Here is an 18,914-nt window from a genome sequence, read left to right on the forward strand (position 1 = left end):
GGCAAGAAGTGGTCCTCCAGGATGGCAGAAGTCTTCTTCCAGACGGCATCTTCTATCTTCATCCTTCCGATGCATCCCATCTTCAAGACATCCGGCGCGGAGCATCCTCTTCTTTCGATGTCTGTTGCAGAATGAAGGTTCCTTTAAGGGACGTCATCCAAGATGGCGTCCCTTGAATTCCGATTGGCTGATAGAATTCTATCAGCCAATCGGAATTCAAGGGATGCCATCTTGGATGACATCCCTTAAAGGAACCTTCATTCTGCAACTGACATAGAAAGAAGAGGATGCTCCGTGCTGATGCAATCAGCAAATAGGATTGAGCTCACATTCTATTGGCTGTTCCAATCTGGCAATAGAATGCAAGCTCAATCCTATTGGCTGATTGCGTCAGCCAATAGGATATTTTCACCTTTAATTCCGATTGGCTGATAGAATTCTATCTTGGATGACGTCATTTAAAGGAGAATTAATTCTTGAAGAGCCGTGGAAAGAAGAGGATGCTCCTCGCCGGATGTCTTGAAGATGGAGCCGCTCCACGTCGGAAGCATGAAGATAGAAGATGCCATCTGGATGAAGACCTGCCCGTCTGGAGGACCACTTCTTGCCGCTTGGATAAAGACTTCTCCCGGCTTCGTTGAGGACTTCTTGCCGCTTGGATGAAGACTTCCCCGGCTTCGTTGAGGACTTCTCCCGGCTTCGATGAAGACTTCTCCCGGCTTCGATCAGGATAGATGTCCGGTCTTCAAAAACTGTAAGTGAATCTTCAGAGGTTAGTGTTAGGTTTTTTAAAGGGTTTATTGGGTGGGTTTTATTTTTAGCTTAGGGTTTGGGCTGAAAAAGAGCTAAATGCCCTTTTAAAGGCAATGCCCATACAAATGCCCTTTTCAGGGCAATTGGGAGCTTAGGTTTTTTTAAGATAGGATTTTATTTGGGGGGTTTGGGTGTGTGGGTGGTGGGTTTTACTGTTGGGGGGTTGTTTGTATTATTTTTTTACAGGTAAAAGAGCTGATTTCTTTGGGGCAATGCCCCACAAAAGGCCATTTTAAGGACCATTGGTAGTTTATTGTAGGCTAGGGTTTTTTTTTATTTTGGGGGGGGCTTTTTTATTTTGATAGGGCTATTAGATTATGTGTAATTAGTTTAAATATTTGATCATTTCTTTTTTATTTTGTGTAATTTAGTGTTTATTTTTTTTTTGTAATTTAGTTAATTGTATTTAATTAATGTAATTTATTTAATTGTAAGGTTAGGTGTTAGTGTAACTCAGGTTAGGTTTTATTTTACAGGTAAATTTGTATTTATTTTAGCTAGGTAGCTAGTAAATAGTTAATAACTATTTAGTAACTAATCTACCTAGTTAAAATAAATACAAACTTACCTGTAAAATAAAAATAAAACCTAAGCTAGATACAATGTAACTATTAGTTATATTGTAGCTAGCTTAGAGTTTATTTTACAGGTAAGAATATAGTTTTAAACAGGAATTATTTAGTTAATGATAGTAATTTTTATTTAGATTTATTTTAATTATATTAAAGTGAGTGGGTGTTAGGGTTAGACTTAGGGTTAGGTTTAGCGGTTAATAACTTTAGTATAGTGGCAGCGATTTTGGGGGAAGCAGATTAGGGGTTAATAATATTTAACTAGTGTTTACGATGCGGGAGTGCGGCAGTTTAGGGGTTAATATGTTTATTCTAGTGGCAGCGATGTCTGGAGCGGCAGATTAGGGGTTAATAATTTTATTTTAGTGTTTGCGATGCGGGAGGGCCTCGGTTTAGGGGTTAATAGGTAGTTTATGGGTGTTAGTGTACTTTTTAGCACTTTAGTTATGAGTTTTATGCTACAGCTCTGTAACATAAAAGCCATAACTACTGACTTTCAGTTTACGATATGGATCTTGTCGGTATAGGCTGTACCGCTCACTTTTTGGCTGGAAAGGCAAACTCGTAATACCGGCGCTATGGAAGTCCCATTGAAAAAGGACTTTTTGAAACTGCGGTAGTTACGTTGCGTTACGGCCAAAAAGCTGTGCGGTACAGATATACCTGCAAGACTCGTAATACCAGCGGTAGATAAAAAGAGTCATAACACTGCTTTTTCACTCATACCGCAAAACTCATAATCTAGCCGTTAGGTTTTAAATAGGTATTATTTAGGTATTAATTGTAATTTTTATTTGGACTTATTTTAATTATGTTAAAGTTAGTGGCTGTTAGGGCTAGGGTTAGACTTAGGTTTAGGGGTTAATAACTTTAGTATAGTGGCGGTGACATTGGGGGCAGCAGATTAGGGGTTAATAAGTGTAGGTAGGTGGCGGCGACATTGGGGGCCGCAAATTAGGGATTTATAAGTGTAGATAGGTAGCATGACATTGGGGGTGGCAGATTAGGGGTTAATAAGTGTAGGTAGGTGGTGGCGACATTGGGGGAGGCAGATTAGGGGTTAATAAGTGTAGGTAGGTGGTGGCGACATTGGGAGCGACAGATTAGGGGTTAATAAGTGTAGGTAGGTAGCTAAGACATTGGGGGCGACAGATTGTGGGTTAATAAGTATAATGTAGGTGGCGGCGATGTCGGGGGTGGAAGATTAGGGGTGTTTAGACTCTAGGTTTATGTTAGGGTGTTAAGTTTAAACATAACTTTTTCTTTCCCCATAGGAATCAATTGGGCTGTGTTACGGAGCTTTACGCTCCATTATTGCAGGTGTTAGGCTTTTCTTTAGCCGGCTCTCCCCATTGATGTCTATGGGGAAATCGTGCACGAGCACGTAAAAGCAGCTCACTTCAGCGCTGGTATTTGGGTGCGGAATGGAGCTCAAAGGAGATCAACGCTGCAATATTGCCCGCTAACGCCGGGTTTTTGCAAACCTGTAATACCAGTGCTGTTGGTAAGGTGAGCGGTGGAAATAACTTGCAAGTTAGCAGCAAGGCAGCCATAATGCAAAACTCTGGCCATATATTTGTAAACAGAAAAAAAATACAATTAAAGTAAATAAAAACAAATTTAATTCAGAAGGAATATTATAGCTGTATGGTTTTACTTCTGCCAAAAGGTTCATGCGGTTGTGCTATATTATCACTCTGGAAGTAGGCCCACGGTCTGATGTACGATAGTATTGGCCAACCAAGATCCTTGATATTTCAGGATGTAACCAACCAGCAGTGTATCAGTAGCTGATATATGGTACGTACCCAAAGAGAAATCAGCCAGGCCAGGGTCATTCATAGGTAAACAGTTTAAACAGCTGACCGGTAAAGAGAAAGCAAAGGCAAGGCCAGTTCAGCCCAGGGTCCAGTACCAAAAATACAGTCCAAATCAGCAGGCAGAGACAGGTCAGATAGGCAGGAGGTTGGCAACAGAGGTCAGAGTTTAAAACAGACAATCAACAGACAAAAGCAGGTTATGTTCTGCCCACGCCAGTAAAAGGATCAAGAAAAGTGCACCCGGGTACCTGTAAAAAAAAGACCAGTGCATCTGACAGGGTCTAGCAACATGGTAAATGGCACAAAGGGCACAAATTAGTGTGTCACCTCCAACATGAATAAAACAGCTAATCATATCAGTTCTTTTGAAAGACTTGCATTTTAGCCAATCAGTGCTGACTCCTAGGTAACTTCACGTGCATGAGCTTAATGTTATCTATATGACACACAACAACTTACACCCTCTAGTGGTGAAAAACTGTAAAAATGCATTCATATAAGAGGCGGCCTTCAAGGTCTAAGAAATTAGCACATGAACCTCCTAAATTTAGCTTTCAACTAAGAATACAAAGAGAACAAAGCAAAATTGGTGATTAAAGTAAATTGGAAAGTTGTTTAAAATGACATGCCCTATCTGAATCATGAAAGTTTATTTTGGACTAGACTGTCCCTTTAACCATATTTTTACATGTAAACGTTATGGCATTTTTTCTTGCGTTATACAGGATTGGGGACTGTATATTACATTGATAAGGACCCAGGAAATTTGAAAAGTTTTTTTTTTCCCTTTTGATCAAGATTAGAATTTTCATGAAATTCTAGACACCAAGAAGAATATTATATTATGTAAGATGTTGGTTGGAGTCTTCTCACGAGAACCGGAAAGCACCTATAAATGGTTAATTAATTTCCTTTTGGAACTGCCAGACGTCAAGGATGTCCGACCTGTTTATATCAACAATAACAGCTCTCAGAACTTTAATGATGAAGTTGCCAAGTGTTCATTTGCCATCCTGTATCACTCACTGAACAGAGGAAAGATTAATGTCACTAATGTGACAGATTCTATCTATGACAGGGAACTGGATTATTTGTCAAATACAAAAGGTGAGAATACCATTGTTATCTAATAGACTTGTGCACAGGAAAAAATCATTTTGTCTGAAAGATTTGTTTCATATGTATAAAATATATTAGTTTCAGATGGATTTCATTCATGTGGGCTGAATATTGGTTTCAAATTAATTTCCATTATTTCCAATGGGAACAGCATTTCTCTTGTTAAGTGTATCCAGTCCACGGATCATCCATTACTTATGGGATATTAACTCCTCCCCAACAGGAAGTGCAAGAGGATTCACCCAGCAGAGCTGCTATATAGCTCCTCCCCTAACTGCCATTACCAGTCATTCTCTTGCACCCAACGACTAGATAGGATGTGTGAGAGGACTATGGTGATTATATTTAGTTTTATACCTTCAATCAAAAGTTTGTTATTTTATAATAGCACCGGAGTGTGTTATTCCTTCTCTGGTAGAATTTGAAGAAGAATCTACCTGAGTTTTTACTATGATTTTAGCCGGCGTAGTTAAGATCATATTGCTGTTTCTCGGCCATCTGAGGAGAGGTAAACTTCAGATCAGGGGACAGAGGGCAGATTAATCTGCAAAGAGGTATGTAGCAGCTTATTATTTTCTGACAATGGAATTGATGAGAAAATTCTGCCATACCGATATAATGTAAACTCAGCCTTAAATGCAGTAGCAGCATCTGGTATCAGGCTGTCATGTATGTATATTTTACACTTCAGTATTCTGGGGAATGGCACTTCACTGGAATTATACTGTGTGCATAAGACTTTAGCCTAATTTGCAGGGACTGGCAACAGGCTCTTTAATAACACTTAATTTATGTTAAACGTTTTTTGCTGGCATGTAAAATCGTTTCATTTTCTGAGGTACTGGGTGAATAAAATGTTTTGGGCATTATTTTTTCCACTTGGCAGTTGTTTTATTTAATTTATGACAGTTTACTGATCTCTCTCACTGTTGTGTGTGAGGGGGAGGTCAAAAAATTCAGTCAGAAGCTCATTGTATTTCCTGCATGATCCGGTTCATCTCTACAGAACTCAGGGGTCTTCAAAACTTGTTTTGAGGGAGGTAATCATTCACAGCAGAGCTGTGAGATTGTAGTTGACTGTGATAAAAAACGTTTTTTTCCTGTAACTTTTTTTTCTGCTATCAGGGTTAGTTATCCTTCGCTAATGGGAACAAGCCTTTGCTAAAATTGTGTTTTTTACAAAGATTTGATGCTATAACCTTTCAGTTTATTAACTTTCAACTGTCATAACTCTTTCTGTGCTTCTTATAGGCACAGTACGTTTTCATATTATAGTAAATTACTTGAAAAGTATTTCCAAGTTGCTAGTTTATTTGCTAGTGTGTTAAACATGTCTGATTCAGGGGAAGACATCTGTGCTATATGTGCTAATGCCAAAGTGGAGCCCAATAGAAATTTATGTACTAACTGTATTGATGCTACTTTAAATAAAAGTCAATCTGTACAAATTGAACACATTTCACCAAACAACGAGGGGAGAGTTATGCCGACTAACTCGCCTCACGTGTCAGTACCTGCATCTCCCGCTCGGGGGGTGCGTGATATTGTGGCGCCGAGTACATCTGGGCCGCCATTACAAATCACATTACAGGATATGGCTACTGTTATGACTGAAGTTTTGGCTAAATTACCAGAACTAAGAGGTAAGCGTGATCACTCTGGGGTGAGAACAGAGTGCGCTGATAATGTTAGGGCCATGTCAGATACTGCGTCACAACTTGCAGAACATGAGGACGGAGAGCTTCATTCTGCGGCTGACGGTTCTGATCCAAACAGATTGGATTCAGATATTTCAAATTTTAAATTTAAGCTGGAAAACCTCCGTGTATTACTAGGGGAGGTGTTAGCGGCTCTGAATGATTGTAACACAGTTGCAATACCAGAATAAATGTGTAGGTTGGATAAATATTTTGCGGTACCGTTGAGTACTGACGTTTTTCCTATACCTAAGAGACTTACTGAAATTGTTACTAAGGAGTGGGATAGACCCGGTGTGCCGTTCTCACCCCCTCCGATATTTAGAAAGATGTTTCCAATAGACACCACCACACGGGACTTATGGCAAACGATCCCTAAGGTGGAGGGAGCAGTTTCTACTTTAGCTAAGCGTACCACTATCCCGGTGGAGGATAGCTGTGCCTTTTCAGATCCAATGGATAAAAAGTTAGAGGGTTACCTTAAGAAAATGTTTGTTCAACAAGGTTTTATATTGCAACCCCTTGCATGCATTGCGCCTGTCACGGCTGCAGCAGCATTTTGGTTTGAGTCTCTGGAAGGGACACTTGAATCAGCTCCATTAGATGAGATTACACACAGGCTTAAAGCTCTTAAGTTAGCTAACTCATTTATTTCAGATGCCGTAGTACATTTAACTAAGCTTACGGCTAAGAATTCCGGATTCGCCATTCAGGCGCGCAGAGCACTGTGGCTAAAATCCTGGTCAGCTGACGTTACTTCTAAGTCTAAATTTCTTAATATACCTTTCAAAGGGCAGACCTTATTCGGGCCCGGATTGAAAGAAATTATCGCTGACATTACAGGAGGTAAAGGCCATGCCCTGCCTCAAGACAGAGCCAAACCTAAGGCTAGACAATCTAATTTTTGTTCCTTTCGGAATTTCAAAGCAGGAGCAGCATCAACTTCCTCTGCTCCAAAACAAGAAGGATCTGTTGCTCGCTACAGACAAGGCTGGAGACCTAACCAGTCCTGGAACAAGGGCAAGCAGGCCAGGAAACCTGCTGGTGCCCCTAAAACAGCATGAATTGAGGGCCCCCGATCCGGGAACGGATCTAGTGGGGGGCAGACTTTCTCTCTTCGCCCAGGCTTGGGCAAGAGATGTCCAGGATCCCTGGGCGCTAGAGATAATATCTCAGGGATACCTTCTGGACTTCAAATACTCTCCCCCAAGAGAGAGATTTCATCTGTCAAGGTTGTCAACAAACCAAATAAAGAAAGAGGCGTTTCTACGCTGCGTACAAGAGCTTTTATTAATGGGAGTAATCCATCCAGTTCCACGGTCGGAACAGGGACAAGGGTTTTACTCAAATCTGTTTGTGGTTCCCAAAAAAGAGGGAACTTTCAGGCCAATCCTGGATTTAAAGATCCTAAACAAATTCCTAAGAGTTCCATCGTTCAAAATGGAGACTATTCGGACAATTTTACCCATGATCCAAAAGGGTCAGTACATGACCACAGTGGATTTAAAGGATGCTTACCTTCACATACCGATTCACAAGGATCATTACCGGTATCTAAGGTTTGCCTTTCTAGACAGGCATTACCAATTTGTAGCTCTTCCATTCGGATTGGCTACGGCTCCGAGAATCTTCACAAAGGTTCTGGGTGCTCTTCTGGCGGTACTAAGACCGCGAGGAATTGCGGTAGCTCCGTACCTAGACGACATTCTGATACAAGCTTCAAGCTTTCAAACTGCCAAGTCTCATACAGAGTTAGTACTGGCATTTCTAAGGTCGCATGGATGGAAGGTGAACGAAAAGAAGAGTTCTCTCTTTCCACTCACAAGAGTTCCCTTCTTGGGGACTCTTATAGATTCTGTAGAAATGAAGATTTACCTGACAGAAGACAGGTTAACAAAGCTTCAAAATGCATGCCGTGTCCTTCATTCCATTCAACACCCGTCAGTAGCTCAATGCATGGAGGTGATCGGCTTAATGGTAGCAGCAATGGACATAGTACCCTTTGCACGCCTACATCTCAGACCGCTGCAATTGTGCATGCTAAGTCAGTGGAATGGGGATTACTCAGACTTGTCCCCTACTCTGAATCTGGATCAAGAGACCAGAAATTCTCTTCTATGGTGGCTTTCTCGGCCACATCTGTCCAGGGGGATGCCATTCAGCAGGCCGGACTGGACAATTGTAACAACAGACGCCAGCCTACTAGGTTGGGGCGCTGTCTGGAATTCTCTGAAGGCTCAGGGACAATGGAATCAGGAGGAGAGTCTCCTACCAATAAACATTCTGGAATTGAGAGCAGTTCTCAATGCCCTTCTGGCTTGGCCCCAGTTAACAACTCGGGGGTTCATCAGGTTTCAGTCGGACAACATCACGACTGTAGCTTACATCAACCATCAGGGAGGGACAAGAAGCTCCCTAGCAATGATGGAAGTATCAAAGATAATTCGCTGGGCAGAGTCTCACTCTTGCCACCTGTCAGCAATCCACATCCCGGGAGTGGAGAACTGGGAGGCGGATTTCTTAAGTCATCAGACTTTTCATCTGGGGGAGTGGGAACTTCATCCGGAGGTCTTTGCCCAAATACTTCGACGTTGGGGCAAACCAGAGATAGATCTCATGGCGTCTCGACAGAACGCCAAGCTTCCTCGTTACGGGTCCAGATCCAGGGATCCGGGAGCGGTTCTGATAGATGCTTTGACAGCACCTTGGACCTTCGGGATGGCTTATGTGTTTCCACCCTTCCCGATGCTTCCTCGATTGATTGCCAGAATCAAACAGGAGAGAGCATCAGTGATTCTAATAGTGCCTGCATGGCCACGCAGGACTTGGTATGCAGATCTAGTGGACATGTCATCCTGTCCACCTTGGTCGCTACCTCTGAAACAGGACCTTCTGATCCAGGGTCCCTTCAAACATCAAAATCTAATTTCTCTGAAGCTGACTGCTTGGAAATTGAACGCTTGATTTTATCAAAACGTGGTTTTTCTGAGTCAGTTATTGATACCTTAATACAGGCTAGGAAGCCTGTTACCAGAAAGATTTACCATAAGATATGGCGCAAATACTTATATTGGTGCGAATCCAAGAGTTACTCATGGAGTAAGGTTAGGATTCCGAGGATATTGTCTTTTCTACAAGAAGGTTTAGAAAAGGGTTTATCCGCTAGTTCCTTAAAGGGACAGATTTCAGCTCTGTCCATTCTTTTACACAAACGTCTGTCAGAAGTTCCGGACGTTCAAGCTTTTTGTCAGGCTTTAGCTAGGATCAAGCCTGTGTTTAAAACTGTTGCTCCACCATGGAGTTTGAACTTAGTTCTTAATGTTTTACAGGGGGTTCCGTTTGAACCCCTTCATTCCATTGATATCAAGTTGTTATCTTGGAAAGTTCTGTTTTTAATGGCGATTTCCTCGGCTCGAAGAGTCTCTGAGTTATCTGCCTTACATTGTGATTCTCCTTATCTGATTTTTCATTCAGACAAGGTAGTTCTGCGTACTAAACCTGGGTTCCTACCTAAGGTGGTCACTAACAGGAATATCAATCAAGAGATTGTGGTTCCATCTTTGTGTCCTAATCCTTCTTCGAAAAAGGAACGTCTGCTACACAATCTAGATGTAGTCCGTGCCCTGAAATTTTATCTACAGGCAACTAAGGATTTTCGACAAACGTCTTCCCTGTTTGTCGTTTATTCTGGTCAGAGGAGAGGTCAAAAAGCTTCGGCTACCTCTCTCTCCTTTTGGCTTCGTAGCATAATACGGTTAGCCTATGAGACTGCTGGACAGCAGCCTCCTGAAAGAATTACAGCACATTCTACTAGAGCTGTGGCTTCCACTTGGGCCTTTAAGAATGAGGCTTCTGTTGAACAGATTTGCAAGGCTGCAACTTGGTCTTCTCTTCATACTTTTTCCAAATTTTACAAATTTGACACTTTTGCTTCTTCGGAGGCTGTTTTTTGGGAGAAAGGTTCTTCAGGCAGTGGTTCCTTCCGTATAAAGAGCCTGCCTGTCCCTCCCGTCATCCGTGTACTTTAGCTTTGGTATTGGTATCCCATAAGTAATGGATGATCCGTGGACTGGATACACTTAACAAGAGAAAACATAATTTATGCTTACCTGATAAATGTATTTCTCTTGTAGTGTATCCAGTCCACGGCCCGCCCTGTCACTTTAAGGCAGGTAATTTTTCCATTAAACTACAGTCACCACTGCACCCTATGGTTTTCCTTTCTCTGCATGTTTTCGGTCGAATGACTGGTAATGGCAGTTAGGGGAGGAGCTATATAGCAGCTCTGCTGGGTGAATCCTCTTGCACTTCCTGTTGGGGAGGAGTTAATATCCCATAAGTAATGGATGATCCGTGGACTGGATACACTACAAGAGAAATAAATTTATCAGGTAAGCATAAATTATGTTATTTACAACTAATTTTAAAGGGACAGTCTACACCAGAATTTGTATTGTTTTAAAAGATAGATAATCCCTTTATTGCCCATTCCCCAGTTTTGCATAACCAACACAGTTATATTAATACACTTTTTACCCCTTATTTCAGTTCTTTTGACAGACTTGCATTTTAGCCAATCAGTGCTGACTCCACGTGCATGAGCACAATGTTATGTAATATGAAACACATGAACTAACGCCCTCTAGTGGTGAAAAAGTGTCAAAATGCATTCAGTTAGAGGTGGCCATCAAGGTCTAAGAAATTAGCATATGAACCTCCTAGGTTTACCTTTCAACTAAGAATACCAAGAGAACAAAACAAAGTTGGTGATAAAAGTAAATTGGAAAGTTGTTTAATATTACATGTCCTATCTGAACCATGAAAGTTTAATTTGGACTTAACTGTCCCTTTAACATTATATAATTTGAATAATTAAAAGAACCAATTGCAACAGAACATACAGGGGTCTCTTACAATCCTTTATAAAAGATTATCTAATTATTTTTTTTCTACAAAATTCATCATTAAAGTCTTGGGGATTTTGTAGTTAAAGGGATAGGAAAGTCAAAATTAATCTTCCAAGAATCAGATAGAACATGTATTTTTAACCCTGTAGTGACCAGACGGTTTTTCAATTTTGTTACCGTTAAGGACCAGGGCTATTTTTACATTTCTGCGGTGTTTGTTTAGCTGTAATTTTCCTCTTACTCTTTTACTGTACCCACACATATTATATACCGTTTTTCTCGCCGTTTTTCATCATATCTTATAATTTGCTATAATTTTATTTTTAACATATGATGAAAAAATTGAAAAAAAACCCCCACACATTTTCTAACTTTGACCCCCAAAATCTGTTACACATCTACAACCACTAACAACACCCATGCTAAATAGTTTCTAAATTGTGGTCTGAGTTTAGAAATACCCAATGTTTACCCCCTTAACCCATTAAAGGACCGGGAATTTTAGCATTTTTGCTATCACTCCATTTAAACAGAAATAAAGCCTTTTTTTAAAAAAATTACCTATCAAAACTATATATATATTTTTAGTAGACAACCCAAAGTATTAATCTAGGCTCATTTTGGTATAGTTCATGCCACCATTTCGCTGCCAAATGTGATCAAATAAAAATAATCATTCAACTTTTTCACAAACTTTAGGTTTCTCACTGAAATTATTTACAAACAGCTTGTGCAATCATAGCACAAATAGTTGTGAAAGCTTCTCTGGGATCCCCTTTGTTCAGAAATAGCAGACATTTATGGCTTTGACATTGCTTTTTGGTAATTAGTAGGCTGCTAATTGCAGCTGCTCACCACACTTGCATTATGCTCAGCAGTGAGGGGGTTAATTATGTAGCTTGTAGAGTTGATTTTTAGCTTTAGTGTATAGATTACCCTACCACTTGACACATCCCACCCCCTGATCCCTTCCTAATCCCTCTCAAACCGCTCTCTTCCCTCCCTCACTCCCCAATGGTCAACCCCATCTTAAGTTCTGGCAGAAAGTCAGCCAGTATGAAAATAAAATGCACTTTTTTTTCTCAATATTTTTTTAAAATATATTTTCTGCAATGTAGGATCCCCCCAAACTGCTCTCTATCCCTCCTCCCTCTACTTATTTGCCACCATCTTAGGTACTGACAGCTGTCTGCCAGTACCCAGTTTGATGCAATTTATACTTATTTTAAAAAAATCTGTAGTGTAGCTGCCCCTCATTACCCTCCCCCCTCCCAGATCCCTTTCCCACATTGGATCCCCCTATCCCTCCTTCCCCCTCACAGAGTGGCCCGCTCTGCATCGGTTATTGAATGGAGTGTATTGCCAAGATGCCTCAATATTGACGCATCGCTGCAATACCCTGAGAGCAGCTGGAAGCAATTGCGAATGCTTCCAGTGCTCATTTTAAACAAGGACGTGGTAGGTAAATTCATGGTTGTTAAGGACTGTTTTTTGGAGGATGTACCTAGCACAACCTTGGTCATTAAGTGGTTAAGACACTTTAAAATTCACTTCTATTTTCGAATCTGCTTTGTTCTGTTAGTATCCATTGTTGAAAAAGAATATGCACATATCCTACACTAGTGGGAGCTAGCTACTGATTGGTGCATGCACACATTTATATATATATTACACACTGTGAAAACTTTGCAATAAAAAAATGCCGCCATCTTAGATACTGGCAGCTATCTGCCATTACCCAAGTTTGCTGAAATTTATAATTATTTTAAAAAACACAAACAAAAAAAAACTTTTTTTTTTCTGCAGTGTAGCTGCCCCCCCTTTTACCCTACCCCTTCCTAGATCCCTTTCCCACATTGGATCCCATATAGGATTCCCCTCTCCTTCATTCCCCTTGCTCCCTCCCTAAAAATGATACGGCAGCAATATAATTTATTGGTAATGACCTAAAACCTAATACAAATAATTGTAAATGAAACAAAGTTACCCCATATTTTACAGTGTCTGTGTTTGTAGACAGGGAGAAGATTCTGGTGGTGATTGATGATGTTGATGACAGCAGTGATCTTGAGAGAGCCCGTATCCTTCAGACACAGCCCAGTATCGGGAGACTAGCCGGAGATCTCTTCCTCTTCTCAAAAGCAGAAAAAGCCTGTCTTAGATCTAGTGGTTCTCGTACAAATGGATCCATTGGACTGCAGAACCTAAACGCTGCTGACACATTGAATGAAAAGTTAACGAGCATGAAAAGAATTTTAAAAGGTAACAATAAAACTCAAGTGCACTTACTGAGCTGGAGCCTCTAATAGCTTCATTTATCTGGAGCAAGTATTGTTACTGAGTAATGAAAAATCCAACACAAGTGCTAAGGGGAATTTGTTTTTACACAACTCTTTCTCCTCTCACTGTCTCCTTCCCTTTATTTAAATAATTATTTATATTCTCATTTATTCCCTTTAATACTCTAACCTCTAACCCCTAAGCCTGACTCAAAGTTTCTCATTCTTTATCCCCATCTTATTTCTCTTTCTTCCGCTAATACTTCCCTCTTATAAACCTTCTCTCTTCTTTAATTCTGTTGTCTATTTTAGCTTTTGTAGGTCATTTCCTCCTCCCACTCCATATTCCTAATTTTTATAATATTTTACCAAACGTCAATTTTGTTTTCTTACCTACAAAGTCACTTTTGTAGAATTTTGTGTCACCTTTTAATATATTTCTAGAGCTATTTTAGCAATGAATCCCAGTAGTATGTTGTACAATGTATGCCATGTTTTTCAAATAGACATGCTATTTAACTCATTCAAGCCATTTGGACAATATGGCCTCTATTTATCAACCCGTTAACTTACCTGCATTCGACGGTACCAATACGCTCGCCTAAATTCGCCTAACATCGCTGCTGCATACGTTCTCCAAAATTATCAAAAAAAGCTATCAAAAAGCCACGCACCAAGTACGGGGCGATGAGCAACGGATTGTTGTTAACTAACAGTCATCGATCTCTCTGCTATTCGGCTTTTTCACAGCTTTCTTGCTATCCTGTCACTAAGCACCCACACTATACTAAACTGTTTTACCCCCTATACCGCAGCTCCCGGACCCTGCCACACCTAAATAAAGTTATTAAACCTAAACCGCTGCTCATGGACCCCGCCGCAACTCTAATAAATGTATTAACCCCTAAACCACCGCTCCCGGAGCCCACTGCCACCTACATTATACATATTAAGCCCTAATCTGCCGCCCCCTATACCGCCGCCACCTACATAACGTTATAAACCCCTACCCCGCCACAACAAAATAAATTATTTAACCCCTAAACCGCCGCTCCCGGACCCCTCCGCCACCAACATTATATTTATTAACCCCTAATCTGCCGCCCCTACACTGCCACCACCTACATTATATTTATTAACCACTAAACTGCCGCTCCCGGAGCCCACCGCCACCTACATTATACATATTAACCCCTAATCGGCTGCCCCCTATACCGCCGCCACCTATATTATGGATAATAACCCCTAAACTGCCCCCCCTACACCGCCGCCACTATAATAAACATATTAACCCCTAAACCTAAGTCTTACATCCACTAACTTAAATATAATTTAAATAAATCTAAATAAATATTCCTATCATTAACTAAATTATTCCTATTTAAAACTAAATACTTACCTATAAAATAAACCCTAAGATAGCTACAATATAACTAATAGTTACATTGTAGCTATTTTACGATTTATATTTATTTTACAGGCAACTTTGTATTTATTTTAACTAGGTACAATAGTTATTAAATAGTTATTAACTATTTAATAGCTACCTAGCTAAAATAAGTACAAATTTACCTGTAAAATAAAATTGAACCTAAGTTACAATTACACCTAACACTACACTATAATTAAATAAATTCCCTAAATTAACTACAATTAATTACAATTAAATAAAATTAACTAAAGTACAAAAAAAGACACCACTAAATTACAGAAAATAATAAAATAATTACAAGATTTTTAAACTAATTACACCTAATCTAATCCCCCTAAAAAATAAAAAGCCCCCCAAAATAATAAAAAGCCCTACCCTATACTAAATTACAAATAGCCCTTAAAAGGGCTTTTGCTGGGCAGTGCCCCAAAGTAATCAGCTCTTTTACCTGTAAAAAAAAGAAAAATACCCCCCAACATTAAAACCCACCACCCATACACCCAACCCTACTCTAAAACCTACCCAATCCCCCCTTAAAAAAACCTAACACTAACCCCCTGAAGATCACCCTACCTTGAGACATCTTCACCCAACCGGGCCAAAGTCCTCAATGAAGCTGGGCAGAAGAGGTCCTCCAGACTGGCAGAAGTGTTCATCCAGACGGCATCGTCTATCTTCATCCATCTGGAGCGGAGCGGAATTAAGGTAGGAAAAATTCTATTGGCTGATGCAATTAGCCAATAGGATTGACGTTCAATCCTATTGGCTGATCCAATCAGCCAATAGGATTGAACTCACATTCTATTGGCTGATTGGAACAGCCAATAGAATGCGAGCTCAATCCTATTGGCTGATTGCATCAGCCAATAGGATTTTTCCTACCTTAATTCCGATTGGCTGATAGAATTCTATCAACCAATCGGAATTTAAGGGACGCTATCTTGGATGACATCATTTAAAGGAATATTCTTTCGTCGGGTAGTTGTCGGCCTGGAAGGATGCTCCACGTCAGATGTCTTGAAGATGGACCCGCTCCGCTCCGGATGGATGAAGATAGAAGATGCCGTCTGGATGAAGACTTCTGCCCATCTGGAGGACCTCTTCTGCCTGGCTTCGTTGAGGACTTCGGCCCGGTTGGGTGAAGACGTCTTAAGGTAGGGTGATTTTCAGGGGGTTAGTGTTAGGTTTTTTAAGGGGGGATTGGGTGGGTTTTAGAGTAGGGTTGGGTGTAGACATTCCCATAGAAATCAATGGGATATCGGGCAGCAGCGAACATGAGCTTTCGCTGCTTTCCGACTCCCATTGATTCCTATGGCATTCGCTGGGCTGGAATAGTGGCGAGCGTACCTGGTAGAAATTTGATAACTTCCAAAAGTATTCAGATTGTGCCGAACTTGCGTTCGGAACATCTGTAGTGACATAAGCATCGATTTGTGTCGGACTGAGACCGGCAGATCGTATGTTACATCACAAAATTCTACTTTTGCCGGTCTGTAGGGTTTGAAAACTAAGACGAATCAGGTTCGCCACAAATACGCTGCGGAAATCCAGCGTATTTGCGGTTGACGGCTTGATAACTAGAGGCCTATATGTGATCCTAAGAGCACTGTGCTTTAACACCGTTAGGACATCATGGAAATTGCTACCTTATATGCCGTCCTGCAGTTTCCCCCTTTGACGCACCTAAGAATCGACATGGGGCATGTCTAGCAGCCTAGGCAGTACCCCATGTTCCGATCCCGGCCTTAAAATCTGCATCGACGATCACATGATTTAATTTTTACTAATAGTGTTCACATTGAAACTTTGTTTTGATGTTAACACTATAGTACCAGCACAAAGGGGTTAATGTTCTTACTGTTAGCAAATATATACTGTTTATGTTAACAATAACAAATGATGATTATTTAAACGTTTCATGTACTTCTTACAATCTTATAGATGTGGAACCTGTTGCAGGATGATTTTCTGGTATAAACAATAAGTAATAAAGAAGTATTGGGTCTAGACTGTCCCTTTAAGTTTAAATATTTCCCAACTTCTCTTCTTCTGCTCTGAACAATTTCCCCACAGGTAATAGGGGATGTATGGCTTTTGGTTACCAAACAAATTCCAAACAACCAATTAATGACTTTTGGATGATGCAAAAGAGGGTTTTTTTATTTCCTAAAAAAATGATTTTCCAAAGCACACGTCTGATCTAGAACCATCTTTGAAATAATGACCTTTCATCTCTTCCTCGTTTTACATTTCCCAGTTTCTCCCCAGCCGTCCACTTCAGATTCATACACTTCTAATACTGTATTTGTATTGTAGGTTACTATATGATATGCTCATTGCTCAATCAGTCTGCATAACCAAAATGAATAATTTGTTTTCATATTTATTACCAGGGAAAAGGACAGGTGGATTTTCATACAATGACAACTTTACTGGAGGAACAGACTCTTCATTTTCGGTAATACCCTGTGTTCCTATAATAATGTGCACAACAGCAGTGAGTTATGAAAAATAAATTCTCCTTTTGTCTCCTCAGGCAAAGGTCTTTTTTTTCCTCTATTGCATATATATTTTTCACTATTGCTATGCATTTCATCAGTTACATTATATAGTTTTCAATGTGACAATGCAACAACGTTTATTATGTTTTAGAGTTTATATTTTGACTTTATTTGCTTTTTATTTTTAATCAAATTAAATAATGCATTACAATCAAACATACTAGAATATTTTGCTTTCATCTTAGACATGTTTTGGCATTTGACTTATGTAAGAGAAAAATATTTTTTAAGTGTTTATAAGTGATATTATCTTAAACCCATTAGAAATAAAAGTTCTAACTTTGCTATTTGGCTCAAAAATATGCTTATTTGTACTATACCTCATATGCTCATAATTAGATTACATGTTTACCATATTTAAAAACAGAGTTACATGTTTGGTTATAAATATGTTACAATATACTTATAGCTTAATATGCTTTGTATTTTTGTATAAAAAGTATGGGTTGCAAAATGAAGGCACTGCTGAGATCAGTTACTCCAATGAAATATTGCTTTATGTTATTCATGTATATCTTCCTCCAATATGTGATTGGTCAAACATTTTTTATCTTGAGTTAATAGGAAGAAGCTATTTACCCACTTATACTTAAAGGAATAAATTATATAAGATTGTAATATAACATAACATGTTTAATTATGTGTAGTTAAACTGATTTGTAATCTACTTTACATATACATTCTATCTTTTATCCCAGTTCCCTGTAATTTGTTTTTAATTCTACTGAGTTTCTATGAAGTAATGGTTACCGTCATGTCTAAACTTAAGTTTTAACCCCTTAACTCATTTTGATATATATATATATATATATATATATATATATATATATATATACACTGTATACGTTGTGCAGTACTTTGCTTATTGTCAAACAAGGGATATATAATGAGCACAGGGTGAGGCCACCAAACTCCTGAAAGAACCTATGAGTCCCTCACATAGGTAATAACAATAAATCAAAAATACAAAAACAGGAGCGCTACAGCTGAAGGTGGAGGTGAAAGTTATTAAATCCAATATAAGTAATATAAAGTGACCTGTGTATTAATAAATGTGAAAGTCTAAGTGTTAGGTATATACCTTCAATAGAAACGTGCAAATGCTATTAAAACAATGAGCAAAAACAGTACCAAATTAATTAGTAATAAATAATATCTAATAGAAGCGAAAATAATCAATGTCCAAACAAATATGGGAAAAAATGGCTTGTGCCAAGATTTAATAACACATATAAAAACCAAACATCAAATTAATCACTGAGAGAATTATATTAAAAATATATTAAAAACGGACGTCTCCGTTAACTATAAAACTAAGGTTGCCACCACATAAAAAATCTGTGAAAATAGAGCCAGCGGTTATTGACTTAGTCTGTTCAATATCTCAATGGTAAAGAGAAAGTCCCAAAAGTATATTTGTTTGCTAGCAAACGCAGGCTTACCCCCAGGCTGTATACACTCTGTGTCCTCTCTGAGTGGAATTACAGCCGTAGCAGGATGACGTCATCTTTATGGACGCTGTCCTGGATAAGCCGCCTGATTGGGCCTAATTGCAGTTCAGCTCAAGATGGTAACTGTTGGTTTCCACAGCATAAATTATCTGCTCTTAAGTGCCTGACAGTACGCAAGATACTTGTAGAGGTAATGTGTAGAAAAAACACTCTATTAGGCGTTCTCCAAAATTTTCAAAGGATCAGTGAATTCCAAAGTAGGC

The 18,914-nt window shown here is 39.5% G+C and overlaps 1 protein-coding gene across 1 annotated transcript in view; it reads left to right on the plus strand.

Annotated features, from left to right (window-relative positions):
- The window catches only part of LOC128642273 (serine-rich adhesin for platelets-like), a 68,521-nt gene that overhangs the window by 40,959 nt on the left and 8,648 nt on the right, over positions 1-18,914 (plus strand). Inside the window, exons 2-4 of the mRNA XM_053694984.1 lie at positions 4,009-4,312; positions 12,945-13,190; positions 17,033-17,097. Coding sequence (XP_053550959.1) covers positions 4,057-4,312; positions 12,945-13,190; positions 17,033-17,097 — 567 coding nt within the window. The 5' untranslated portion in view covers positions 4,009-4,056. The remainder of the gene's footprint in view (positions 1-4,008; positions 4,313-12,944; positions 13,191-17,032; positions 17,098-18,914) is intronic.

Source organism: Bombina bombina, chromosome 11 (assembly GCF_027579735.1).
Source record: "Bombina bombina isolate aBomBom1 chromosome 11, aBomBom1.pri, whole genome shotgun sequence".
In the NCBI taxonomy this organism is placed as follows: Eukaryota; Metazoa; Chordata; class Amphibia; order Anura; family Bombinatoridae; genus Bombina; species Bombina bombina.